At 41.9% G+C, this 27,322-nt stretch overlaps 1 protein-coding gene across 2 annotated transcripts; it reads right to left on the bottom strand.

Annotated features, from left to right (window-relative positions):
- Positions 1-6,012: 6,012 nt before the first annotated feature.
- On the bottom strand, positions 6,013-24,529 carry LOC145343475 (uncharacterized). Of its 2 annotated transcripts, XM_080189719.1 has the most exons (3): positions 24,053-24,529; positions 11,390-11,606; positions 6,013-6,671 (listed from the first exon to the last, which is right to left on the bottom strand). In XM_080189719.1, exons 1-3 carry the CDS (start codon positions 24,474-24,476, stop codon positions 6,581-6,583), a joined length of 732 nt encoding a protein of 243 aa, XP_080045845.1. In that variant the 5' UTR covers positions 24,477-24,529; the 3' UTR covers positions 6,013-6,580. The 2 variants fall into 2 exon arrangements, with proteins under 2 accessions (XP_080045845.1, XP_080045846.1); XM_080189720.1 differs by lacking the exons at positions 6,013-6,671; positions 11,390-11,606 and adding an exon at positions 19,589-19,727.
- Positions 24,530-27,322: the final 2,793 nt, after the last annotated feature.

Below are 27,322 nucleotides of genomic sequence, written 5' to 3'. Positions count from 1 at the left end.
TGCATTTGCACCATGATAGAGAGCCTCTCTTTTGTGGCAAAAATCTGGCCGCTAATATGTCAGTGGGTCCTTCCAACAAAAACAGCAAAAAGCAACAAGGCCTTTGGAAATAGTCCTGGGACCAATGCCCCTGGAGACCATAGGTGAAACAGGCACTTGAGTCACTGCCTCAGACAGTTGACTGCCTTATCCCCAGCCCGCATCCTCCACCTCTGCCCAATTCACCAGCGTATAATACATGATATGTAATTTTAGTTCTTGATTTTGGCGTCTGGTATTGGAGCTGGCGTTTACAGTGCTAGAGGGCTCTAAGAGTTTAGAAGAATGAGGGGAGATCTCATTGAGACGTATAAGATGATGAATGGGATGGATAGGATAGAGGTGGAGAGACTCTTCCCGCTCAAAAAAGACAGTAGGACTAGGGGGCACAGCCTCAAGATAAAAGGGGGGCGGTTTAGAACGGAGTTGAGGAGGAACTTCTTCACTCAAAGGGTGGTGAATCTCTGGAATTCTCTGCCCATTGAAGTGGTGGAGGCTGCCTCGCTAAACATTTTTAAGACGCGGGTTGATGGGTTTTTGATAAGAGAGGGGATTAAGGGTTATGGGGAGAAAGCGGGAAAGTGGAACTGAGCAGCGACAGATCAGCCATGATCTTATTGAATGGCGGGGCAGGCTCGAAGGGCTAGATGGCCTACTTCTGCTCCTATTTCTTATGTTCTTATGTTCCAACAAGCTTGGGTTAGTCCTGTCTTCCCTCCCAACCCAACACAAGTCATTGCAAACATTTTCTTCAGATTAGGATGCAACCCCTGTACAAGAATGTTTACAAGGGTTGACATTCTAGCATTTTGAGATAAACCCAAACAATTTATGAACACTGAGTGAAATTTCTCTACATTGTACATCCTTATCAAGTTCCTGTACCATGCTGTGTATCCTATGCCAATGTACATTTAGAGTCCGAACTATTAAAAAAAACTGCCTAGAAAAAGGAATTAAGGGAACTAAAGATGTTCCCTTAAGAGGAGGCTCATGTGCCTTCTCTAATGAATGTCCCATGATTAAAGAAGGGATCTGTTCTATCCTGCTGGCCAGTTACACAGAGACAGAAAAGACCGATACACAGTAAAAACAGGCTAACAATGGGTTAAAACACTTATGATTCTAGCAGAGCAAAATCATCTGGTACAGAGCACCACCATGTAGCAGAAAAGAGAATAACAGCAAAAAAGATTTGAATCAATTTGGAATTAGGTAATCAATCAAATCGGGACTGTGGTTTTCTGGGGATTCGAACGCTGGGAAAAAATGCCTTTCCGGTGTTCCAACCCCCAACCCTTATTCATGGGACTTGAACCCTTCTGACCGTAAGAACCTGCTTACCCTGGTAATGTCTAGACAGTACAATCCCCGGTCAAAATGGCTCAATGCCCAAAACTAGGCAGCCGTGGTCTCTGAGCCTTGGGTCAGCGAGGCACCATGCTTCCTTCTCGTGTAAATACTAAAGGGGTTTGCAGTTTTGGTGGGACCTCCAAAAAGTGTCAGAGATCCTTGGCTACCAGCACCTTAGGCACACTTAGTTGACTCTTAATACAATCAGAGCTGGACATCATGCATTCAATACAAAGTCTTTAATTACTTGTGCTCAAGGAGAACTCCCCCTCCCTCCACAAAATAGCTGGAGTAGTTCTGCCATTACAGAGAAACAAGTTATAGTCTATTCAGCAAATCAGGAACAAGAGATTTTCACATCTTTCATTAACAGATACATTTGCCAATTAAATCCTGGCTTTTTGCCCTATCTCATTCGATGAAAAATTGACTTCTGCTAATCCTTCATTTGCATAGCATATCCCCATATCTCACCTTTGTTATTTGCTATGGAAAAAATTTGATCTTGTTCACCCTCTGGTGAAGGTCAAAAGCAGAATGTTATCTGGCCGAGTCTGACGCAGACAGCCTCCCTTGAAAGTCTGCAGCTGATAACATTCTCACAAGCTGTTACAGAGGAGGCATGATATTTTTCTAATATGAGCATTTTAACTTCCACAGTATATTAATACATGTGACAATAATAAATCAAATCAAAATCTGGAACAAGCCTTTGTCCTAGGATACTGCTTGGTTGATGGAAAAATGCCAGCCTGAGGTCTGCAGCTCCACAAGGCAATATTACAAGTTTTAGCTTTTGTGCGCATCTGTATGCGCATGTGTGTGTGTGTGTGTGTGTGTGTGTGTGTGGTGGGGGGAGGAGGTTTGGACAAATGATGTATATTCCTTTATCTGCATTCTTGAGGTGGTTAATGTTTCAACCATTAATAATTTTGAAAAAACAAATTTCAAAGTCATTTATCCTCTCAGATGGATCATCTCTGATTGCCAGCACTTTGCCTTATAAATGTAAATGGGCTTTGTGCAAGTCCTTGAGATTTGATCTCTACAGTCACAGGGGCCTTTAGTTCTTCTTTAGAGATAATAATTGCAGTTCTGGATGCCAGGATATTCCTTTTGTTTGAGTCATAGCCAGTCATCACTGCAATCATTTTTAAGCCCCACTTTATTTCTTTTAAATAATGTTATAAATTAGTGAGGATGATATATTTTTAGTTGTTTGATGCTATGTGTACTATAATACATATAATATATATTAAATTATGAAATGACAAATATAGTAATGCAGAAATAAGCCTGTAAGTAGGGTCTAAACCTATTCTGTGGGTGGACATTTCCTTCTTTCCCTAATAAATGGGCCTCCTGATCCAGGAACCCACCCAACATCCTTAATAAGACATCAAATGCAGACGCAGTTGTGGGGATGTGAATTCACACTACTAATGTGTTGCAATGTCTTGAGTGTCTGTGGGATCAGCGCGTGATATTTTAAACAACTTTCAGTTCTGCTGAACAGAAATACTTCTCAAAATTTATGAGTTGATGGCATGGGAAGTTCACTCATCCATGTCTTAGCATCTGGGACATATTATTTGGTCACTGTTTATAGTAACAAAGTGATTGAAACAATCAGTGGGAGAGATTGAGATGAAAATGAGTGTATCATCTTGGCTGCACATTTAGATAATGTTTGCATTGTTTGTCTTTTGATATTTGTTAGTTCTTTGTTAGTATGCAAGGAATTTAGAAATCTAAGATGGAACTGGTATAAGCGCTTTGATCAAACCACTGTTTGCGGTACCAACACCAGAAAATGCTGGAAAAACTCAGCAGGTCTGGCAGCATTGTGGAGAGAGAAAGACTATTAACATTGAGCAAGAGTCATCCTGACTCAGAGTTAAAGAGAGGGAGAGATGTGATGGATTGTATATGATATAAGAGGGGGTGTAACAATTGCAGCAGAGTGGAAAGGTATAGTCAGGCTGGAATGGCAAAGCATGGAACCCGAGTTCTTACAGTGAACTGTGAACTCAATAAGGAATCCTTCCAACTGATGGAATCATATTTGTAGATTTGTCTGAGTACTCATTTAGTTACATAACTTAAGCTTGTTAAGCCAAAGATCTGCTGTTGTTATAACTGATGTCTGTGTTTAAACATACATCAAAAATAGAAGCAGGAGTAGGTCATCTGACCCTTTGAGCCTGCTCGACTATTCATTTTGATCATAGCTGATCATCAAATTCAATACCCTAATTCCCCCTTCCCCCCATATCCCTTGATTCCTTTAGCTCCAAGATATATATCTAATTTCCTCTTAAAATCAGACAATGTTTCGACCTCAACTACTTTCCATGGTAGTGAATCCTAAAAGATTTACCCCTTACCATCAAACTATGATTCCTAGTTCTGGAGTCCCCCACCATTGGGAATGTTCTTTCTGAACCTACCCTATCTAATCCTGTTAGAATTTTATAAGTTTCTATGAGATCCCCTTTCACTCTTCTAAACTCCAATGAATATAACTTAGTCTCTCCTCATATGACAGACTTACCATCCCAGGAATCAGCTTGGTAAATCTTCGCTGTTGTCCCTCTATAGCAAGAACATCCTTCCTCAAATAAGGACACCAAAACATAGAACATAGGTCATTACAGCGCAGTATAGGCCCTTCGGCCCTCAATGTTGCGCCGACCAGTGGAATGAATCTAATGACCCTCTAACCTAAACTATTCCAATGTTATCCATATGCCTATCCAATGACCATTTGAATGCCCTTAAAGTTGGTGAGTCCACTACTGCTGCAGGCAGGGCATTCCACGGCCTTACTATCCTCTGAGTAAAGAACCTACCTCTGACATCCGTCCTATAATTACCACCCCTCAATTTAAAGCTATGTCCCCTCGTGTTAGCCATCACCATCCGAGGAAAAAGGCTCTCACTGTCCACCCTATCTAACCCTCTGATCATCTTGTATGCCTCAATTAGGTCACCTCTTAACCTTATTCTCTCTAACGAAAATAACCTCAAATCCCTCAGCCTTTCCTCATAAGACCTTCCACACACAATACTCTGGGTATGGCATCACCAACACCCTGTACAACCGCAGTAAAACTTTCTTATTCCTATACTCAAATCCTCTCACTATGGAAGCCAACATACCATTTGCCTTATTTACTGCCTGCTGTACCCACACACTTACTTTCAGCAACTGATGCACAATTTCTGCTATCAAAGTGGATAACCTTATATTTATCCACATTATACTGCATCTGCCATGCATGTGCCCCCACACACTCAGCCTATGCAAATCATGCTGAAGCATCTATGCATTTTCCTCACAGCTCATCCTCACACCAAACTTAGTATCATCTGCAGATTTGGAGATAATACGTTTAGTTCCATTATCCAAATCATTCATATAGAATGTGAACAGTTGGGGTCCTAGCACTGATCCCTGCAGTATCCCACTAGTCATTGCCTGCCAATTAGGAAAGGATTAATTTATGCCAAATTGTTGCTTCCTACCTGCTGACCAGTTTTCCATCCATTTCAAGATAATATCCACAATCCCATGTACTTTAACTTTACATAGTAATCTGCCATGTGAGACCTTGTCAAAAGCCTTTAAAAGCCTAAATAAACCACATCCACTGGTTCTCCCTGGTCAATTCTACTAGTTACATCCTCAAAGAATTCCAGTAAAAGACCACCAATGGATCTACTATTTTAGGGCCACTTCCTAAAGGACTCTGGGGTGAAGATTATCAGGCCTTGGAGATTTACCTGCCTTCAATACCACTAATTTACCAAAAAATATTTTTCGACAAATACTGATTTCTTTCAGCACTAAAACTTGTCTTTTGTAGAACTTCTGGTATGCTATTAATGTCTTCCTTTATGAAGATAGAAGCAAAGTTCAAATTTAGTTCCTCAGCCATTTCTTTGTTCCCCAATATGAATTATCTCGTTTCTGACTGTAAGGGACCTACATTCATTTTTGTCAATCTTTCCTCTTTACATAACTATAGAAACTTTTACAGTCAGTTTTTATGCTCCCCGCTAGCTTATTTTGCCCTTCTTAATCAATCCCTATAAAGGAGTAATGGTCTAATTAGGAGCACATCTCATGTAAAGCTGCACTCATGGGCACTCTGATGTTAAGCACATACTTTTGGCCCCACATTCATTCTCAATGTTGAGATCCTAATGCCGTTGGGAAGGCTCAGCCCAATATTATATTCAAAAGAAACATTTTCAAATGGGAACGTCCAGATTTGGCTGATAACTTTCTGCAGGACATTTCCAAATTATTCACTGTAACTTTGGCTATTTGAACTGTTCTCCACTAATTTTGCTGGAATTATGATTATGAGAACCTTGCGGACATTCTAGAAAAATATAGCTATTTGGCCATAGTATACTTCACATTTTCAGGAAAACCAGATGAAGTTTCTTGGAATTTCAGACAAGGCCTTTGTTATGAACTATAGTACAGGCTGACCCCAGAGTGCCAACTAGTGGTTCACCAGGAGAATTATACAGACATTTATAATTAAGATCCAGTTACAAGAAATTAGCATATATGATTCAAAGATGTATATTTGTACAGAAGTTATATCTGTATCCACTCACAACTATCGATTAGGTTTACATCATGCATGAAGGGTATAGTTGTCCAACTACAACTTGTACATTCTATCTAATTAAAAAACAGCAAGCATGTATTTCTTTCTCTGCAATTATGAAGTCAGCTTTCTAATCTGTGGTACATAAATTCTCCTTTTCCATTGTCTCTTGTTAGAACAGACACTAGCAGGGTCCAGCTGTGCATAATTCAGTGGAGGTCTTGTGTGTATTTTTATGATTCTTGATGCTTATCTGTGTCTACTTTAATCAAGACATATGGTTTTCACATAGCTTTCCCTGTATGCTGGAACCTAGTAGCTTACAGCTTATGTGATTTTTAAACTTGCATCATTATTAACCCTTTCAATCCCTGGTTCTTAATTTAACCTTAATGTGACATGTTTCTTCTAAATAGATCAAGAAAGCTCCTGTTCTGGATCTTCTAGAATGTTACAGATTTTTTCCTGTAACCATTGGAAGGTTTTATCAGCAACACGAACAAAAAGGTTGACGTTAGCTTGATAATAGTGATCCAGGCGTTTCTCATTGCAGCATTGGTTTAAAACATCCAAGAAGTTGCAAAATGACTTTCCCAGTGAATCCCATTGCTGGGGTTCTGGATACTTTTCCCTTGCATGTAAATAGAGAATCTGCAAAAAGGCAAAACAGTGAGAATTTGAACAAGCTAAATGTGCTAATTAATGTAGAATATAACTGCAAAACCTACCTTCATCATGAAGGATCCAAGAAAAGGTCGGCTCTTTCCTTGATAGCTTTCATGTAGTCGATCCACTGTCCAATAGTAACTATTGAGAGACTTTAAGATTTTGAAGGCTTTCTTTCGATGACCACCGTTGCTATCAATGTTGCCAAATAAAAATGCGTCAATCCTTGAGAAGGAAGGCCTTTAAAAAAAAATGCATTGCTGTAATTTTCCCTCACACAGCATGTGGTTATAAATTATAGCAACTCTGACTGCACAATTTTGTTCTGTAATTGCAGCAATAATCAATCTCGAATGCCTGTTGTCACAAAGAGATATTCTAAACGAGTTGATTACTGACACTTAAAAGTTAAAAATAAGCTCAGGATCAACAACAAGCTGCATTTCTTTAAAAGGCCTGATGAAGACCAACAACCCAAAGTGCTTTTGCAAACGCGTGATCAAAAACGGATTCTCAGGCAAAAAACAAAATACCTTTCCACAAAAGCTCAGTAAAATAAGTGAGTTTTAAGAAGAATGTTCATTGAGAAGAGTGCAATAGTGGAAAAAGAGGGAAGTAAAGGTGAAAATTCAATACTATGGAATCTAGGTGGCTAAAAATGGGAAGTAGGATGGGAGTGATATGAATGAACCGGAACAGCTGATAGAGGCATCCGAAGAGGAAAGAATCGAATTGGACCCCTCCGGAAGGCCGCTGCCCTCGACTCAACATGTATGTTCAAGTCGCCAGAGGATGCGTCAATGCCAGACTCAGACTGTTCAATTAGTGCACTGGACGAGATGAATGCCGCCCGCACCACCCCAACCCCTGTACCCTCCTCCCCAACCATATATTCAAAATTTTTTCTTTATTGCTATTTTGAAAAATTGATTTCCTGCTGAACTAAAACAATGGCTGCTACGTGTCGTATTACTGCATGGTTGGCTACCCCGAAGAGTTTCAAGGACAAAGTAATTCTTGTCTCAGCTTCTGGAATCTCTCACTCTTCGGACTACTTTGAAAGGGAACTCCAGGGATGTAATTTGCCTGTGATAAACTCACCAAGCTGGCAGAGTCAGTGGGTCTGCCTGGATAATGGCTTCCTAAATTTCAGACCCTCAACACAGATATCTCTTTCAATGACTAATGACAGAGACATTATCGGTCCTGAAATCAAAGCCAAATCCAGATGCAGGATAAACACCCCTTTTGATGTCATTGTGGAGAAGGAAGGTCACGTGACTCAAGTGATCACTCGGAAATCCCAATATACTTTTAACAACTAAGAAATAATCAGTCTGTTATTGAGCCCTAAAGAAGCAAGCGCCTCCAAGCGGAACAACATGTCCATCTAGCCTAACTATGCTGGAACACTTTGAACCATTGCCTACAGAACTGACTCAATCTCTGCATACCTACTTCATCATGTGGTGTCAGTCACAACTAAAAAATTGTACTCTCTTTGGACTTTGCATCTCATGTGAACAAATATTTATTTTTTGTGCAATCACAGAAGATGTGACACCTGCCCCTTTACCTCTTCCATTGCTCACCATCCAAAGTCTTAAACACTCATTCCAGGTTAAGCAGCATTTCATTTGCACCTCTTTCAATTTGACCTATTGCATTCACTGCTCCCAATGTGGCTTCCACTATATCAGAGTGACCAAATGTAGACTGGGTGATCATTTTGCTGAACACCTTCGGTCCATGCACAGTCAGGACCATGGTTGCATCTTATCTTCTGACTAAGCACTTTACAGCCTTCCAGTCTCAACATTGATTCAACAGCTTCAGATGATTAGCTCTACCCCGCCTCAACCTCTTTGTTTTCATTTCATTTCCTTTTTAACTGTTCTCTACCTTTTATTTCTTTACTGTCCTTCCCCCCCAACTCTTTCCCCCATTCTATTCCCCCTTTCTTTACCTTTACTCCCCATTTGCTTTCCCTTTCCTCCTTTTTCTCAATTTTACTTCTCTCCCACCCATCTCACACCTCCCCCAACATCTTCATCTCTCACAGCTTACCCTCTGAGTTTAGCTTCTCTACTGTCTGGCCATTCACTCTTTCTATTCTCTCTAGGGACTGCCATTAGCAGCCTTTCTGTGGCTATGGCTAAACTTTCATTCCCTCACCCACTAGTATAAATATTTCCCACTTTCTGTGCCTTTTAGCTTTGGCAAAGGGTCTGGACTTGAAATGTCAGCTCTTTTCTCTCCTTACAGCTACTGCAGATTTCCCAGCATTTTCTCTTTTGGTTTCAGATTCCAGCATCTGCAGTAATTTCTTTTATTTATTTTTTATTGGTTCCGGTACTGCAAAACTCCTTTTCCATCTCGCCACCCCACTGTGCGTGTGTGTGCGTGCATGCATGCGCGTGTGTGTGTGTGTGTGTGTGTGTGTGTGTGTGTGTGTGTGTGTGTGTGTGTGTGTGTGTGTGTGTGTGTAAAAGGGGTCGAGGGAGTGGTGGTGGTGTGTATGTGTGTGTGAAAACTAACCTTAATCCTAACCCAAGTTTGCCATTCAGTATTAGTAAAATTAGATCATGAAAACCCAAGGGTTGGGAAAAACACGCCACTGAGATAGTGGTGCTGGGTGTCACCAGTGTATCTGTGAAATCTAATGCTCTGTTTTTGGATGCTATCATTGAGGAGTAACATGTAGTTGAGAAATAGGAGGGAAATATAGACCCATGAGGAACACCAGAGGCAACCATGGTCCAGAAGCAAGAACAGAAGCCACTTCATATGATTCTTTAGCTATGATTAGAATCATATAATCATAGTTAAAGAATAGTTATGATAGATAAGAATGGAAGCAGACAGGTGCAGTCCCACCCAGCTAGATATTGGTGGAGAAGTATTGGAAGAGGATGATGTGATCCCCTATGTCAAGAATTGTAAACTTATTCAAAAAAGACAAATAGTCACTTTGTTATTTGGTAAAAGCCATTTCAGTACCTTGGCAAATGTCAGTTCTGGGAAAAATAGTCACAGATGTAAAAGATGACAGCACATTCAAGGACTTGGAAGAGGAAAGTGACATTGGAGCAATAGTTTGTTGACAGAGGCACCCAGTATTTTTTTTTACTGTGAGTGGTGATGACAGCAGGAAAGGGTAAATAATATTTAACTTATGTCTTTAGCATTGTTCCTTTGATCTTAGTATGCAAAAGGAGGCTATTGTGCCCAATGAGTCTGCACTGACTCTCCAAAGATCATCTTACCCAGGCCCACCCCTGGATTGGACTACAAGAATAAAGTGATTCTTTTCAAATTATTTAGGGTTTTAGTGAGCCCACACCAGGAGCACTCTGTATAGTTTTGGCCCCCACATCTGAGGAAGAATGTTGTTGTGCTGGAGGCAGGAGAAGAAAAGGTTCATTTGATTGGTTTCTGGGACGGCCAGGATATCCTATGATGAGACTTTGTAAACTGGACCTGTACTCTCTGGAAGAGAATAGGAGGTGAATCATGGAAACACTCAGAATTTTGAGAAGATTTGATGCAATTATTGATGAGGCCACAACTGGCATATTGTGTGCAGTTCTGGTCTCCTTATCTGAGGAAGGATGTTCTTGCTCTAGAAGGAGTGCAGGAAGATTTACCAGATTGATTCCTTGGTTGGTGGGACTGATGTATGAGAGAGATTGAATCAGTTAGGACTGTATTCGCTAGAGTTCAAAAGAATAAGTAGGGATTTCGTAGATACCTATAAAATTCTAACGGGACTAGGCATGGTAGAGTCAACAAGGATATTCCAATGGTAGGGGTGTCCAGAACCAGAGGTCAAAGTCTGAGGATACAGGGTAGACCATTTAGGACAGAGATGAGGAGAAATTTCTTCACCCAGAGAGTGGTCAGCCTATGGAATTCACTACCATACAAAGTAATTGAGACCAAAACATTGTATTTTTTCAAGAAGCAATTAGACATAGCACTTAGGCAAAAGGGATCAAAGGATATGGGGGGAAGGTGGGATCAGGCTATTGAGTTGGATGATCAGCCATGGTCATAATGAATGGCGGAGCAGGCTTGAAGGACCAAATGGCCTCCTCCTGCTCCTATTTTTTCTATGACAGAGTAGACACTAAGAGGTTGTTTCCCTTGGGTAGGGTAGCTAAAAACTGAGGCACAGTCTCAAGATCAGGGGCTGATTATTTACAAGTGGGATGAGGAAATGTTTCTTCATTCAGAGGGTTACAAATCTTTGAAATTATCCACCCTAGAGGATTGTAGACTCCCCATTGTTAAATCTCCTTAAGACAGAGATTGATTTTTGGTCCCTCAGGAAAACAGGGATATGGGGATGGGTGGGCAAGTGGAGTTGAAGCAGACAATGAATCACGATTGTATTGAATTTGGATCAAGCATGAAGGGCTGTGGATCTACTCCTGTTTCTAATTCTTACGTAGCTCCAAGAGCCCTTTCCAGAGGCAGCACCAAGTCTGTAGTCAGTCCACAGAGTGCTTTTCACTGTTCAAGAGAATACAGATCAAAGCTTTCATAAACTTACCATTATCATTTACTGATATGCACGTTAAATAACTTATCAGTGTGCATTGTATAACATTTTGCAGACCAACTGCTATGTGACTCTTGAGATCCTGATAACAACACTGATTTACATGGTCAGTTTAGTCAAACAACTACATTTTTTTTACCTCCATTGTATTCCATGACATGTCACATCTATGCCCATGTCTCTGACATGTTTTTGTTGTTGATCGCTCAGCCATTTGGACTGGCCATTCAGCCATTTTGGAAAAGGCCATTTCACATCAGAATATTGAAGGGCATCTTCAGTGCAAAGCACCATGTCAATTTTTATCCAGTCGATCATCAGAGGCAAAGCTGCAGCTGTAATCTTCTTTTTCCTAACTAAAAGTACATTTCATCATCAGTTAAATGCATAAGATACCAAATAAATGAGATACAGTATAACATTGAATGTCAAAGCTGAATTTCCTTCAATTTGGGACAAATGTAATCACAATTAAGTGGTAGCTTGCAAAATACTTTAAAAAACATTGGCATTCTGTAGTAGCGCTCATCAGGAACCATTTTTATCTGACTATCCATAAGAACAAGACTATGACAGGTTCTGTATCACTAATACAGAATGATTGTTTAACCCTAAGTAAAGCAGAACATTGATTCAAATGAATAACTAGAGTTACAGGAGTCTAAACAATGGTTAACATCAAATGAGGGAAAATCCTATTAATTTTGTTTAAGAGGACAGCAATCCACACTGCAATAAAACAATAAAATGGGAGGCAATCAGGATTTGGAGGAATGAGACATAGTAGGGGCAATATGGGCCACGGCTACAGAAAAATCAGGATTGGGAAAAGTGCAGGTATAACATCTTTAGATGAGATAAATGCCAGCACAACCAGCATCTCTGTGGGAAAACTGAGGTGATCCACTTATATCCCCATTGATTCTGGAAAGACCTGAAGATCTCAGAAAAAGGGGAGGTGGAGTAATTGCGCATGTTCAGAATATTATGTCAGCAGTGATCAACAAGACAAAAATACAATCCATATGGATAAAGATAAGAGATCATAAATGATTCACCACACTAATAGGTGTACTCTATAGACCACCTGATTGTGGAAGGGAGATGGAGGAAGAAACATAGAGGAATTAGGGAATTTAATAAAAATATAGAATAATAATCATGGGGAATTTCACACACTCTGGTATTAACTGGACAGAAGAGGTAGTGAAGGGGTTGGAGACGGGTGTGGGGTGATCATGAAGATGTGCTTATGCCAAATGATTAGTTTTAATCCAATAGCCAGAAACATGAATTGAATTTTTAAAAACAGATTTTTGAAAGTGCAGACTAAAATGACATGACCTTACAGCCAAGATGGCTACCTAACTTGCATTATTTGATTTGATTTATTGTTGTCACATGTATTAGATTACAGTGAAAAGTATTGTTTCTTGCGGGCTATACACACAAAACATACCGTTCATAGCAAAAGAATTGAGAGAGTGCAGAATGTAGTGTTGCAGTCATAGCTAGAGTGTAGAGAAAGATCAATCTAGTGCAAGGGAGGTCCATTCAAAAGTCTGACAGCAGCAGGGAAGAAGCTGTACTTGAGTCAGTTGGTAAATGACCTGAGACTTTTGTATCTTTTTCCCGATGAAAAAAGTTGGAAAAGGAATGTTCGGGGTGCGTGGGGTCCTTAATTATGCTGGCTGTTTTGCCGAGGCAGCAGAAAGCGTAGACAGAGTCAATGGGTGGGAGACTGGTTTGCGTGATGGATTGGGCTACATTCATGACCTTTTCCAGTTTCTTGTGGTCTTGGGCAGAGCAGGCACCTAACCCAGCTGTGATACAACCAGGAGGAGTGCTTTTTATGGTGCATCTGTAAAAGTTGGAAAGAGTTTCCTTCGTCTTCTGAGAAAGTAGAGGCGTTGGTGAGCTTTCTTAACTATAGTGTCAGCATGGGGGGACCAGGAGAGGTTGTTGGTGATCTGGACACCTAAGAAGTTGAAGGTCTCAACCCTTTCTACTTTGTCCCCATTGCTGACGTAAAGTGACACCTGACTCAGTCTCAGTCCAGCCCAATATATTTGAAAGTGCCTGAAGCCTGACTTCCAACCCTGAATTCCTTCCTCAGCCCAGAGATTACGATAGCTTTGAAATCATTCCTACCACCCCACAAAAGAATTATCGACATGCATCATAAAGATACCAGAAAAATTTCCTTCATGGTGCTGGTAATACATTGCAGGATCTGTTTTCAACTGGCAACAGCCTAACTTTAACAAAACTGACCTTACCAAAAAGTATCGAACTCTAAATGCATCATTTAGCCCATATACACATTTATTTAACTTCCTGAGTACCCCTTCTGTGTTAGCTGCCTCTTTAGGAGGACAGAGAAAGAGTCTCTCTGAAGCTGTTGCCTCTGCAAAAAGGCAGCTTTTATATCTATAGATATGCATTCCCATGCCTTTGTAGGTAACAGAGCCAAGAAGATCTTTAAAATAACTTTTCCTGCTGTAGGTGAATCCAACCTTAAATCTTGGTCTTCTAAGTTTTCTTCAAATCCCTTTGCCACAAGCCTGGCCTTTGACTTACAAGCACCTTTTCTGTGTAAATCCATCCATGAGATAGAGCTCTTTGTCCCCTATCTGGCACCTCCATGTCTCCCCCAAATTTACTCCAACTGTGCAGTTCTTGCTCTTTGGCATATTTTATAACTTTTTCATCTAATTTATTGGAAGCCACCAAACTCTTACAAGCATGTGGGCTTCTTCTCCTGTTAGCATTTGTAATCTTACTCATATTCTGACAACTTGTCAAGCTGCTTCCCCTATCCCGCCTGATATCTCGTTCAGTACTACCATTGTTTGATCTTTCCCTCCTGGTGTGGGATGTTCTTTCAAAGTTCTCAATCTCTCCCTGTAATCACATTCACTATTGGATTTACTATCTGAACTGGTGTTACGACTCTGTGCCCTCCATTTCTGAACTCATGTTCCCAATCTATGGTCCTGACATTGTCCCATGTATTCTTTACATTCAACCAGTGTCAATACTTTCCAGTGGCCTTCCCTGCTCCAATAATGACAGTTGCATCCTTCCATTGACTAGACCCTTCCATAAGTAAGTCACTTTTGTACCAACTTTTGGCAGTTATCCTTTGGTGTAAATGGCCTGTTCTAGGTCATTAGAAGTATTGTGCCCCTCTGCAAATACCCTGTCTATTTCAGCTAACTGGTCCTCATAATTCTGTAATTTATGAGTTTCAGATGACCCTGGTTCCTCACCATGTTCGTCTGCTCTTTCTAAATTCAGAAGTTTGTGATCTGTACCCATTCTGAATGATTACTGTACCTTAATAGTCTGATTACCATGTTGCAAAACAATCATTTTGCCGTCTATATCTATAACCTCCACTGGGCCTTTCCGTTAATTAAAATTGCCTTTTTTATAGTACACTATGCCTCCTTGCTGAAAAATGGTACTTGATGGCTGTACATCGTGCCTTAAAGCTCTGTGAATTCTTTCAGAGACTTCTGCTTCCAAAAATGCTCTTCTACTTATATGCAATGCATTTAAATGCTAAGCAAAGGCAGAGCTAATTGTGGTCCCTTCCCAAACTGGAGGCTGGTCATTGAAAATGGACAGAATTTTAGGATTTCTACCAAATACTCATTGATATGGTCTATAGCCCCCAACCTCTGTAATGAGTTGTTTGCGTGTACTGCCTATGCTAAGGCTGAATTTAACTTGCAATGCCAAAATTTTGGGAGCATCTCATCTATTACTGCATGGATCCTCTCACGCACCCCATTACTAAATGAGCTTCCTGTAGTCATATCATGACTGTGATATTCATGTTTTCACACACATTGCTAAACTCATTGTTCGCAAATAGCCCCCCCTCTCTCCACACACCCACCCCCCCAATATCAATTGTAAGGAACTTTGCTAGTGGCCCCACCCCTGTCCCTATCCATTTTTCCATGATCTGATCCAGGATTACTCGTTTCTTTACTGCGTGCAATGGTTGATTTACTAAATCTGGTTGCTAAATTTACAAACTAAAAAATGAATATATTGTTTGCCTTATCCCAGATTTTAAGGTCCATGGCCACAATGTCATTAAAATCTCTGGGCAAAGGTTGAGTTATCGGTCATGATGGTGTCCTTCTGTACTTCACACTGACCACTGACCTGTTCAATAAGCTTAGTATAATCCTCATCTTTTACACCTGCATCTCTCGTTCTCTCTGGACACTGCTGTTTGAAACCTGTTTGGAGAGATAGGTCTCCCTTGCTGTCTCTCTCTCTGAAGGTGTTCTGGAGGCACAAGGACTGGCAGCCCAAACCCAAGCACTATGTGTTGCTAACTGATTTTGGAGAGGAGTTTAAGTCAATAAGAGGAATATTGCTTGAATTGGACCTAATAGAGATAGGTAAAAGTTAAGGATTATATCTTGTCCCATATAAATATTGTTTAATTGGTAAACGTTAAGCTAATTTATTTTCTTTATAGTTAAACTGTATTGTTAAATAAAGCTTGTTTTAATTAAAGCTTCCAAGTGTGTCAATAGTCTGTGTGTGGAGGGAGAGGGGAGTGACAGGGGATCTCTCAGTTTACTTTGTGCAATGTGTACACACAGTGTACACAGTGTACTGGGAGATCTGTCATCCCCCACAGACAGTGCCCCCCATGTCCCCTAATCATCACTCCAAACATTGCCCCCCCCACCCCAATCACTACCCCTGCCGATCGCAACCCGTTTAGCTCACTGGCCAGTCAACCAACCCCCCACCCTCGTAAGGAGCTCCCCTCTGCCTCGTCAATGCCATCCCTCGTAATGCCCTGCTCCCCTCAGATTCCACCCCATTAGGCCCTGCCCTTCAGGCCTCACCCCATTGGCACTGACTATTGCTGATGGGCACTGCCAAGGTGCCAAATTGACAGTGTTTGGATGCCAGCTGGCACTGCCAGGGTCCCAGGCTGGCATTGCCCAATGGACACTGCCCGACCCTGCCCCCAACCACCCAGGGTTTCAATGGCCTCAGGTCCCACTGGCGAGGCTATCGCATCTGGTGAGCTCCGGTAAGGACCTCAACCAGTGAGGGGACTAAGGTAAGTGGGCCGAGGCAATTGCGTCCCAGGCTTGTTAATGACATGCTAAGCATATGATTAATATTTAAATCAACCTCTCACTTGGGGAGGGAGCAAGACTGATTTCGCCGGCAGAATGTGGCCAGTGAGATCACAAGAGATGAGAAATTGGGCATGAGCTGTGCTGATTGACTGGCATAACGAACTGGTAAGATCAGCCCCTTAGTAATTTTGGGGAAAATTCCAGCCCACATCTCTCCTAGGAAAATAGCCTAACTTCTCCAATCTGTCACCCTGGAACCTTTCACATGAGGGAAGATATAGGGCAAAACGGAGGGTTAGGAAAGAGGCCTACATTAAGTATACAGACAGCAGTAGAGTGCATGAATAAAGTGAATACAAAGGGCAGCAAGGTGGCCTAATGGTTAGCACTGCTGCCTTGCAGCGCCAGGGGTCTAAGTTCAATTCTGGCCTTGGGTGACTGTCTGTGTGGAGTTTGCACATTTTCCCTGTGTCTGCATGGGTTTCCTCTGGGTGCTCTGGTTTTCTCCCACAGTCCAAAGATGTGCAGGTTAGGTTGATTGGCTGTGCTAAATTGCCCCTTAGTGTCAGGGGATTAGAAGGGTAAATGTGTGGGGTTATGGGGATGGGGCTTGGGTGGGATTGTGGTCGATGCAGAACTGAAGAGCTGAATGGCCTCCTTCTACACTGAAGGAATTCTATGAAATTCAGAGAAGTCAAAAAACCATCAGAAAGGCAAAGAGGAACTATGATGTAAATTATTAAGGAACATAAAACCAAATAGTAATTTTTTTTATTAATTCATTGAGCATGGGCATCGCTGGCTAGCTAGCATCTATTGTCCACCCCTAGTTGCCAAGGGCATTTGAGAGACGACCACATTGCTGTGGGTTTGGAGTCACATGTAGGCCAGACCAGGTAAGGATGGCAGATTTCCTTCGTCAAAGGACATTGGTAAACCAGATGTTTTTCCAACAATCGACAATGATTTCATGGTCATCAGTAGATTGTTAATTCCAGAATTTTTTGTTGAATTCAAATTAAACCATTTGTGTTGGCGAGATTCGAACCCAGGTCCCCAGAATATTAGCTGAGTTTCTGGATTATTTGTCTAGCAATAATAATAAAAATGTGGGTGGCTCGGTGGTACAATGGATTTGATTCCTGGATTATGTCACTGTCTGTGTGGTGTTTGCACATTCTCTCCATGTCTGTGTGGCTTTTCTTTGGGTGCTCCGGTTTCCTCCCACAGTCTGAAAGATGTGCTGGTTAGGTGCATTGACCCGTACAGATGCCAGCCAGACTGTGGCGACTAGGGGGTTTTCATAATAACTTAATTGCAGTGTTACTGTAAGTCTACTTGTGACTAATAAATCAACTTTACTTTAACCTTTAATAATACCACTAAGCACATCAGTAAAAAGGGATTGACACCTTTAAGGGATGAATATGGTAGTATCACAGGCAACAACACAGAGATGACAGAAATATTAAATAATTATTTTACTTTGGTATTTTTCAGAGAGCTGGAATAAATAGATAAAGCATTGAATGATGTGATGGGTAATGCAAGAAGAGCATTTAAAATTAAAAAGGAGATGAATTGAATAACCTTAAACTCAAACTGGATAAAACTTCTCATCTGGACAGATTACAATCTTTTGATTTGATTTATTATTGTCACATGTATTAGTATACAGTGAAAAATATTGTTTCTTGTGTGCAAAGCATACCATTCATAGAGAAGGAAACAAGAAAATGCAGAATGTAGTGATACAGTCATAGCTAGGGTGTACAGAAAGATCAACTTAATTCAAGGTAAGTCCATTCAAAAGTCTGACAGCAGCAGGGAAGAAGCTGTTCTTGAGTCAGCTGGTATGTGACGTCAGACTTTTTAAAATCTTTTTCCCGAAGGAAGAAGGTGGAAGAGACAATGTCCAGCGTGTGTGAGATCCTCAATTATGCTGGCTTCCTGGCCAAGGCAGCAGGAAATGTAGACAGAGTCAATGGATGGGAGGTTGGTTGGCGTGATTGATTGGGCTACATTCACGATCTTTTGTAGTTTCTTGCAGTCTTGGGCAGAGCAGGAGCCATACCAAGCTTTGATACAACTAGAAGGAATGCTTTCTATGGTGCATCTGCAAAATCATAGATGACATGCCAAATTTCCTTCAACTTCTGAGAAAGTAGAGGCGTTGGTGGGCTTCCTTAACTATAGTGTTGGCATGGGAGGACCAGGACAGGCTGTTGGTGATCTGGACACCTAAAATATTGAAGCTGTCAACCTTTTCTACTTTGTCCCCGTTGATGTAGACAGAGGCATGTTCTCCACTACGCTTCCTGTAGTCAATGACAACCTCCTTCGTTTTGTTGACATTGAGGGAGAGATTATTGTTGCCACACCAGTTCACCAGATTCTCTACCTCATTCCTGTACTCTACCTCATCGTTGTTTGAGATCCGACCCACTATGATGGTGTCGTCAGCAAACTTGAAAATCGAATTGGAGGGGAATTTAGCCACACAGTCATAGGTGTACAAGGAGTATAGTAAGGGGCTGAGAACAGCCTTGTGGGACACCGATATTGAGGATGATCGTGGAGGAGGAGTTGTTGTCTACCCTTACTGATTGGGGTCTGTGAGGTAGGAAGTTCAGGATCCAGTCGCAGAGAGAGGTACCAAAGCCCAGGCAATGGAGTTTGGAGATGAATTTCCTGGGAGTAATGGTGTTGAAGCCTGAGCAGTAGTCAATAAATAGGAGTCTGACATAGGTGTCCTTGTTATCCAGTTGTTCCAGGGTTGAGTGCAGGGTCAGGGAAATGGAGTCTGCTGTGGACCTGTTGCAGCGATCGGCAAACTGTAGGGATCGAGGTAGTCCGGGAGGCTGGAATTGATTTGTGCCATGACTAGCCTTTCAAAGCACTTCATAATGATGGATGTCAGAGCCACTGGCCGATTGTCATTAAGGCACACTGCTTGGTTTTTCTTAGGTACTGGGGTGATCGTCTTCTTGAAGCAGATAGGGACCTCAAATTGTTGTAAAGAGAGGTTGAAGATGTCTGTGAAATCCCCGCCAGCTGATCCGCACAGGATCTGAGTGCTTGTCCGGGTACCCCATCCAGGCCAGCCACTTTCCGTAGGTTGACCTTCAAGAAACCTGTTCTGACATCTGCAATGGTGACCCCAGATACAAGTTCATCCAGGGCTTCCAGAGTGTAGGGCATGCTGTCACTGACCTCTTGCTGAAAACAGGCACAGAATGCATTGAGCTTATCAGGGAGGGGTGCTTTGGAGCTGGTGATTTTGCATGCCTTCATCTTGTAGCCTGTTGTGTCTTTCAGACCTTGCCATAGTCGGCGGGGGTCGGTGTGCATCTGCATATTTTAAAAGAATTTAGGGAAGAAACATGTAATTCCTATAATTAAGGACAAAGACAATACATTTCCCAGGGAAGTATAGACTAATCAGCTTAACTTCAGTGGTCACAAAAATAATGAAGCTGCTAAAGAAGAGAACAGAAGAATACCTAGAAAAAATATATAATAGTGAATATAATAGTTACAATATAGTCAGCATATATTCCAAAAGCAAAATCTTGTTTGACCAACCTTGTTGAAATTTTTGTGGTGGTAACGAAGTAGACAATAGTATTGCAGTAGATATAAATTGTCCAAATTTTCAAAAGGTCATAATAAGTTGCCACATAATAGACTAATGAGTAAGGTCAGAGAACGTGGAGTCAGGATCAACTGGCCAAATGCAGTGTTAGCTAGCTTCAAGACACAATACAGAGAGCGGGAATGATGGGTAGTTATTCAGAATAGCAGAAGTTGGGAAGTGATGTTCCATAATGGTCATTCCTGAATACCGAGAAGGAATATCATAAGAAAAAGCACATTAATCGATTTGCAGAAGGGGAAAATAATTGGCAAATAAAGTTCAACACAGCTAAATGTGAGTTAACATGTTTTGTAGAAAGAGTAAGAAGGTCACTCATTACTTGTAAGGTGCAAGACTAAGTGGGGAAAAGGAAAGAAGGAATAAAGAAAGCAAAACTATTTAAAATTATAATAGTGGTTACAGAGAGAATGTTCCCTCTTGTCAGAAAGAGTGTAGCCAAAGGCCATCAATTTAAAATAGTCACCAAGAAAAAGTGGGAGGCAGGACCCCCGGTCTGCCAGTGGGAGGCAGGACCCTTTGGTCTGCCAGTGGGAGGCGGACCCTTTGGTCTGCCAGTGGGAGGCGGGACCCTTTGGTCTGCCAGTGGGAGGCGGACCCTTTGGTCTGCCAGTGGGAGGCGGGACCCTTTGGTCTGCCAGTGGGAGGCGGGACCCTTTGGTCTGCCAGTGGGAGGCGGGACCCTTTGGTCTGCCAGTGGGAGGCGGGACCCTTTGGTCTGCCAGTGGGAGGCGGGACCCTTTGGTCTGCCAGTGGGAGGCGGGACCGCTTGGTCTGCCAGTGGGAGGCGGGACCCTTTGGTCTGCCAGTGGGAGGCGGGACCCTTTGGTCTGCCAGTGGGAGGCAGGACCCCTGGTCCGCCAGTGGGAGGCAGACTCCAGGAAACTGCACCAACTCCTATCACCTCCAGGAACCTGGAGGCCAACTAGAAAATCCTGATTTGCCTCCTTAAATAGCCCTAATAGGCGCTTAGCTAGTTGTCTTCTCGGCACTTAGAGGAATTGACCCAGAGGCAGGAAACAGGGAACTGACATGTAGACCAGCAAACAACCCTGCCTGCCCACCTGTGTTCCCAGCCCCGATGGGGGCTTTCGTATTGTATGTTCATTTATCCACTGACTCGTGGGAGCTTGCTGTGTAGAAACTGACAATTATATTTCCACTTCAAAAGTAGTTAATTTGCTCTTAAGTGGGCTCTTAAAGTTTGCTCTTAAGTTTGCTTAAGTTTGCTAAAGTTTGCTTAAGTTTGCTCTTAAAGGGGCCTGCATTAGTAAATAGTTTTTTTTACAATGAATTCATCTACATCAAAAAGCCATTTGTCTTGCTTCAAACTATCTACATAAATAACCCCATTCTCTCCAAAGATAGTCGATCTACCTTTCACTCATAACCTGTCTACTAATGATTGAATGCTATGTGGAATATGATTGATGAGGATGTTGTCTACATGGACTTCAGTAAGGCCTTTGACAAGGTCCCTCATGGCAGACTGCTGCAGAAGGTGAAGTTGCATGGGATCAGAGGTAAGCTAGCAAGGTGGATACAAAACTGGCTCGGTCAAAGAAGACAGGGTAGCAGTGGAAGGGTGCATTTCTGAATGGAGGCTGTGACAAGTGTTGTCCCTCAGAGATGAGTACTGGGATCTTTGCTGTTTGTAATATATATAAATGATTTGGTTTGTAACTGGTTTGATTAGTAAGTTTGTGGATGACACAAAGGTTGGTGGATTTGCGGATAGCCATGAGGACTATCAGAGGATACAGCAGGATATAGATTAGTTGGAGATTTGGGCGGAGAGTTGGCAAACAGAGTTTAATCCAGACAAATGTGAGGTAATGCATTTTGGAAGGTCTAATACAGATAGGAAATATACAGTAAATGGCAGAACCTTTAAGGGATCTGGGTGTACAGGTACACAGGTCACTGAAAGTGGCAATGCAGGTGGAGAAGGTAGTCAAGATGTCATATGTCATGCTTGCCTTTATCAGCCAGGGCTTTGAGTTTAAAAATTGGCAAGTCACGTTGCAGCTTTATAGAACCTTAGTTAGGCCGCACTTGAAATATAGTATTCAATTCTGGTCGTCACATTACCAGAAGGATGTGGAGGCTTTGGAGAGGGTACAGAGAAAATTTACCAGGTTGTTGCCTGGTGTGGAGGGCATTAGCTATGAGGAGAGGTTGGAGAAACTTGGTTTGTTCTCACTGGAATGATGGAGGTTGAGGGGCGACCTGATAGAAGTCTACAAGATTATGAGAGACATGGACAAAGTGGATAGTCAGAAGCTTTTTCCCAGAGTGGATGAGTCAATTGCTAGGGGGCACAGGTTTAAGGTTCAAGAGGTGAGGTTTAAAGGAGATGTATGGAGCAGATTTTTTACACAGAGGGCGCTGGATGCTTGGAACCCGTTGCCAGGGGAGGTAGCGGAAGCGGATACGGTTGTGACTTTTAAGGGACGTCTTGACAAATATGTGAATAGAATGGGAATGGAGGGATATGGTCCCCAGAAGGGTAGGGGGTTTCAGTTAAGTTGGGCAGCGTGGTTGGTGCAGGCTTGGAGGGCCGAAGGGCCTGTCCCTGTGCTGTAATTTTCTTTGTTCTTTTGTTCTTTGGAACATAATTTTCTGGGCTAGAGGGATCACAGATATATCATAATATAAAAATCACTGACCAGTGTCTTTATGTTTATTTCTGATTCTGAGATAAGTATCACTTTCTTACTCTTGAATAACCTGTTTATCCAGTAGTATTGCATAATTAACCATCACAATCTTGTATTTAGTTATACTTTGATCAGCATAAGGAGCAGGGGCGGCACGGTAGTGCAGTGGTTAGCACTGCTGCTTCACAGCTCCAGGGACCTGGCTTCAATTCCTAGCTTGGGTCACTGTCTGTGTGGCGTTTGCACATTCTCCTTGTGACTGTGTGGGTTTCCTCTCACAGTCCAAAGATGCACAGGTTAGGTTGATTGGCTGAGCTAAAATTGCCCTTCAGTGTCCTGAGATGTGTAGGTTAGAGGGATTAGTGGGTAAACACATGGAGGTTGGGCCTGTGTGGGGTTGTGGTTGGTGCAGACTCCATGGGCTAAATAGCCTCTTTCTGCACTGTAGGGTTTCTGTGATCACTCACTGAGCAGATTAACATCTGAACAACAGCTCCTGCTGTGCTCTCAATCATATCTTTCTTTTACCAGAGGACATAAACCTTCTCGGTGTCTTTTGAGACACTGGCTGTAGGGCAGGCAGAATGTAGCACTAGATCAGGGAAATCAGAGGGTCGCTCGCATTTTATTTTCTCTCCCTCCTACGAGGAGGTCCCTGGAGTGAAAGGGACATTCTCCATGATAGTTTCAGCTAAGATTGGGCATACAACACTGCAGAGCGCTTGCCATTGTTCCCCTTCATTTTTGCTTTTTTTTGGCTTTCCAGCACTGACAAGTTTGCTTGCTTTAGGTTCAGTAAAAAGTCTGACAACACCAGGTTTTAGTCCAACCTATTTATTTGATAGTATACTCGCAAGCTTTCGGGTTAGCCCCTTCGTCAGGTGACGAAAATTGGCAAGTCACGTTGCAGCTTTATAGAACCTTAGTTAGGCCGCACTTGAAATATAGTATTCAATTCTGGTCGTCACATTACCAGAAGGATGTGGAGGCTTTGGAGAGGGTACAGATCACCTGACGAAGGGGCTAACCCGAAAGCTTGCGAGTATATTATCAAATAAATAGGTTGGACTAAAACCTGGTGTTGTCAGACTTTTTACTGTGTTTACGCCAGTCCAACTCCGGCATACCCACATCATGCTTTAGGTTCCCCAGCAACTAGATAACAGCGTGTGACAATGACTAGAGGTAATAACACTGAAAACCAGTTGTTGCTTTACCATCAGATGTAGCTTCTTGCTGTTTTGATATTGGTACCACACCCTCTAGCCTTCGAAAAATTCAAATATTTTTACTTGTTAATGGTCAAAACTGATTGGCCAAAAGGCTAAAACATTTTTAGACAGTGCTATATCTGTCTTTACCTTTAAAGAAAGGATTATCTTTGTGGTACGTCTGTTTATATTCAGTTACCAGCTCCAACAGTTTCAAGATAGTTCCATCATGAGCAAAGCAACTCCACATCCCGTTTACACGCTCGTCAATTGAAAGTTTTTCCAAATTCTTGTCATTTGGAGTAACCTTAAGTTTATCCTTTTGCAGGGGAACGAGTACATCCAGTTCATCCACAGCCTCTGCTTTGGTTCCATCTGCAATGCTCCCAACCAGGATGAAGTCATCCGCAAACATGTCGTCCTTACTGTGAATAAACTTAAGAAGCTGTTTTAGCATCGACTGTAAAGTGCTTTTCTTATCCGCTTCGCCTGGCTCCTTTTTGACGTAATTTGCATAATATTTCTGCAGGGGCTCCTCCAGTAAGTCACTCATTGCAGCAATTTGCATCTCCATTTCATCTGAATTATTTTGCAGCAACTCTGAAACTGAATTGGCTGCAGTTTTGTTCGCTTCGAATCATAAGAACATAAGAACATAAGAAATAGGAGCAAGAGTAGGCCATCTGGCCCTTCGAGCCTGCCCCGCCATTCAATAAGATCATGGCTGATCTGTCGTGGCTCAGTTCCACATTCCCGCCCTCTCCCCATCACCCCTAATCCCCTCTCTTGTCAAAAACCCATCAACCCGCTTCTTAAAAATATTTAGTGAGGCAGCCTCCACCACTTCAACGGGCAGAGAATTCCAGAGATTCACCACCCTTTGAGTGAAGAAGTTCTTCCTCAACTCCGTTCTAAACCGCCCCCCTTTATTTTGAGGCTGTGCCCCCTAGTCCTACTGTCCTTTCTGAGCGGGAAGAGTCTCTCCACCTCTATCCTATCCATCCCATTCATCATCTTATACGTCTCAATGAGAATCTCTTGACAGAAGCAGAAAACTGTTCGAAGGAAATGTTTGAACTTCCTGTATGCTGATGAAGTATTTTTACAGTCTGTTGTGCTGCCTAATCTGATCAGGAAGCAGCCAATAATATAGTCACTGAAAAACCTGAGAGGGCATTCAGGAGAAACTTGTTGACCCAATAAGTGATAGGGAAGTGAAACTTGTGCTACCTCGAGCAGTTGAGGCATTTAAGGACAGGCTGGGTAAACAGTTGAGGGAGGAATGAATAAAATAATATGCTGATAGGACGAGATGAAAAGGGGAGAAGTTCTTGTAGATGTTTGAGGATGCGGCTGGAAAGACACTGGACTTTTGAAAATGTGATTACATAGAAAAACATTTTTACCTCAAAAATAATTAGAGAAGGAGGTTCCTTTTGAAGTAAATTCAATAATCTAATTTCCATATACAATGGTCTGGGAAAGCCAATTGTGAGACCATATCTTCTATGGTGGAACAGTATCTAGTGACCTGGAGACATTTCCTGGTTACTCTTTTAGTAGACCTGTTGCAATGCTTTAAATGCGGGACAAACTCATTGCTTTTATAACTCTACTTCTGAAGTGGATTTAAATCTAGTTGGTTGTTCTGACTTCCACTGGTGGATGAAGTTTTCAATAAAATGTTTAGAGCATTGACTCCAGTGTCAGCCAGTCCCTCTTTGTGGTAGTGAGCGATTCAGCAATGGTACTGCTATTGAATGCCAAGAGACATTGGTTAGATCCTTCCACATGAACTCGGAACAGGAGTAGTCAATTCAATCCCTCAAGCCTGCTCCACCATTCAATATGATCATGGCTGATTTCATATCGGCCTCAACTCCACTCTACTGCCCATTCACTATAACCCTTCAACCATTTACTAATTAAAAATCTGTCTATCTCCTACTTAAATTTACTGAATATCCCAGAATCCACTACATTCTAGGGCAGTGAATTCCACAGATTCACCAACTTTTGAGAGAAATAGTTTATTCTCATTTCTGTTTTAAATCTGCTACCCCTTATCCTAAAACTATGACCTCTTGTTGGAGATGGTCATTGCCTGGCACTTGTGTGGCACCAATGTTACTTGCCACTTGCCAGGCCAAACCTTGGTATTTTCTAGGTCTTGCTGCATTTGGACATGGATTACTTCAATATCTAAGGAGTTGTGAATGGTGCTGAATATTGTGTAATCATCGACAAACATTTCCACTTCTGACATTATGACAGAAGGAACAGCATTGATGAAACAGCTGAAGATGGTTGGGCCTAGGACACTAAGGAACTCCAACAGTGATGTCCTGGAACTGAGATAATTGATTTCCAACAATCACAACCAGCTGTCCATGTACTAGGTATCATTCCAACCAATGGAGACTTTCCCCCGATTATCATTGATTCCAGTTTTGCTAGGCCTCTTTGACACCTCATTTGGTCAAATGCTGCCTTGATGTCAAGGGTGGTCATTCTCACCTCACCTCTTTTGTCCATGTTTGGACCAAGGCTGTAATGAGGTCAGGAGCTGAGTGACCCTGGCAGAAATAAACTGAATGTAGAGTATTGCTAAGCAGGTGCCACTTGATAGCACTGTTGATTACCCCTTCCATCACTTTACTGATAGTTGAGAGTAGACTATTGGGGTGGTAGTTAGTCAAATTGGATTTGTCTTGCTTTTTGTGTATAAGATGTACCTGGGCAATTTTCCACCTTGCCAGGTAGATGCCAGTGTTGTAGCTGTACTGGAACAGTTTGGCTAGGGATGCAGCATGTTTTGGAGCATACGTCATCAGTACTATTGTCATAATATTATCAGACCCATAGCCTTTGCAGAATTTTATGCCTTCAGTAAGAAGACTATAAAAAGTACCACAAGGCATAGCCCACTATTTGTGTAGGGGAGGTAAATCATAGGGATTCTCTCTTTCTCAATTAACTGTTGAAATTCAATACTTTAAACCAATATCCTGCTTTCTGGAACAATCAGACACTTTTCTGGAGTGTCTGAAGGCTGCTCACTACTTTCTTCACAATTCTATCCCATCACACAACATTTTCTTCAGGCGATCTTATATGGCTACAACCTTAGTACAACTCTTTTTAAATACATTTATTCTCTTTCACTTTTCCCCATTGTTCTTATCTTTTATTGAAATTTTCCTTTTTCAGGATATAAATTTTTTTTATGTGCTCCTTGTGGTCATCACTTTCAGGTAAAGTAAAATTTAATCAGTTTGCTTTGTTTATTTGTGACCTTTCCTAAGTTGTAAACTCCTTCTTGCTTCCCATTGAAATTCAAGAACTAAAAACCCAAATCCTCAATTATCTCCTAATGTAAATTTCTACCCACATTGTGTTTACCTGTAGAACGCCCAACTC

This window comes from Carcharhinus amblyrhynchos, chromosome 5, assembly GCF_965287045.1.
Source record: "Carcharhinus amblyrhynchos chromosome 5, sCarAmb.v2.hapA, whole genome shotgun sequence".
Taxonomy (NCBI): Eukaryota; Metazoa; Chordata; class Chondrichthyes; order Carcharhiniformes; family Carcharhinidae; genus Carcharhinus; species Carcharhinus amblyrhynchos.
The sequence above is the reverse complement of the archived record's forward strand: the minus strand, read 5'-3'. Positions and strand labels throughout refer to the sequence as shown.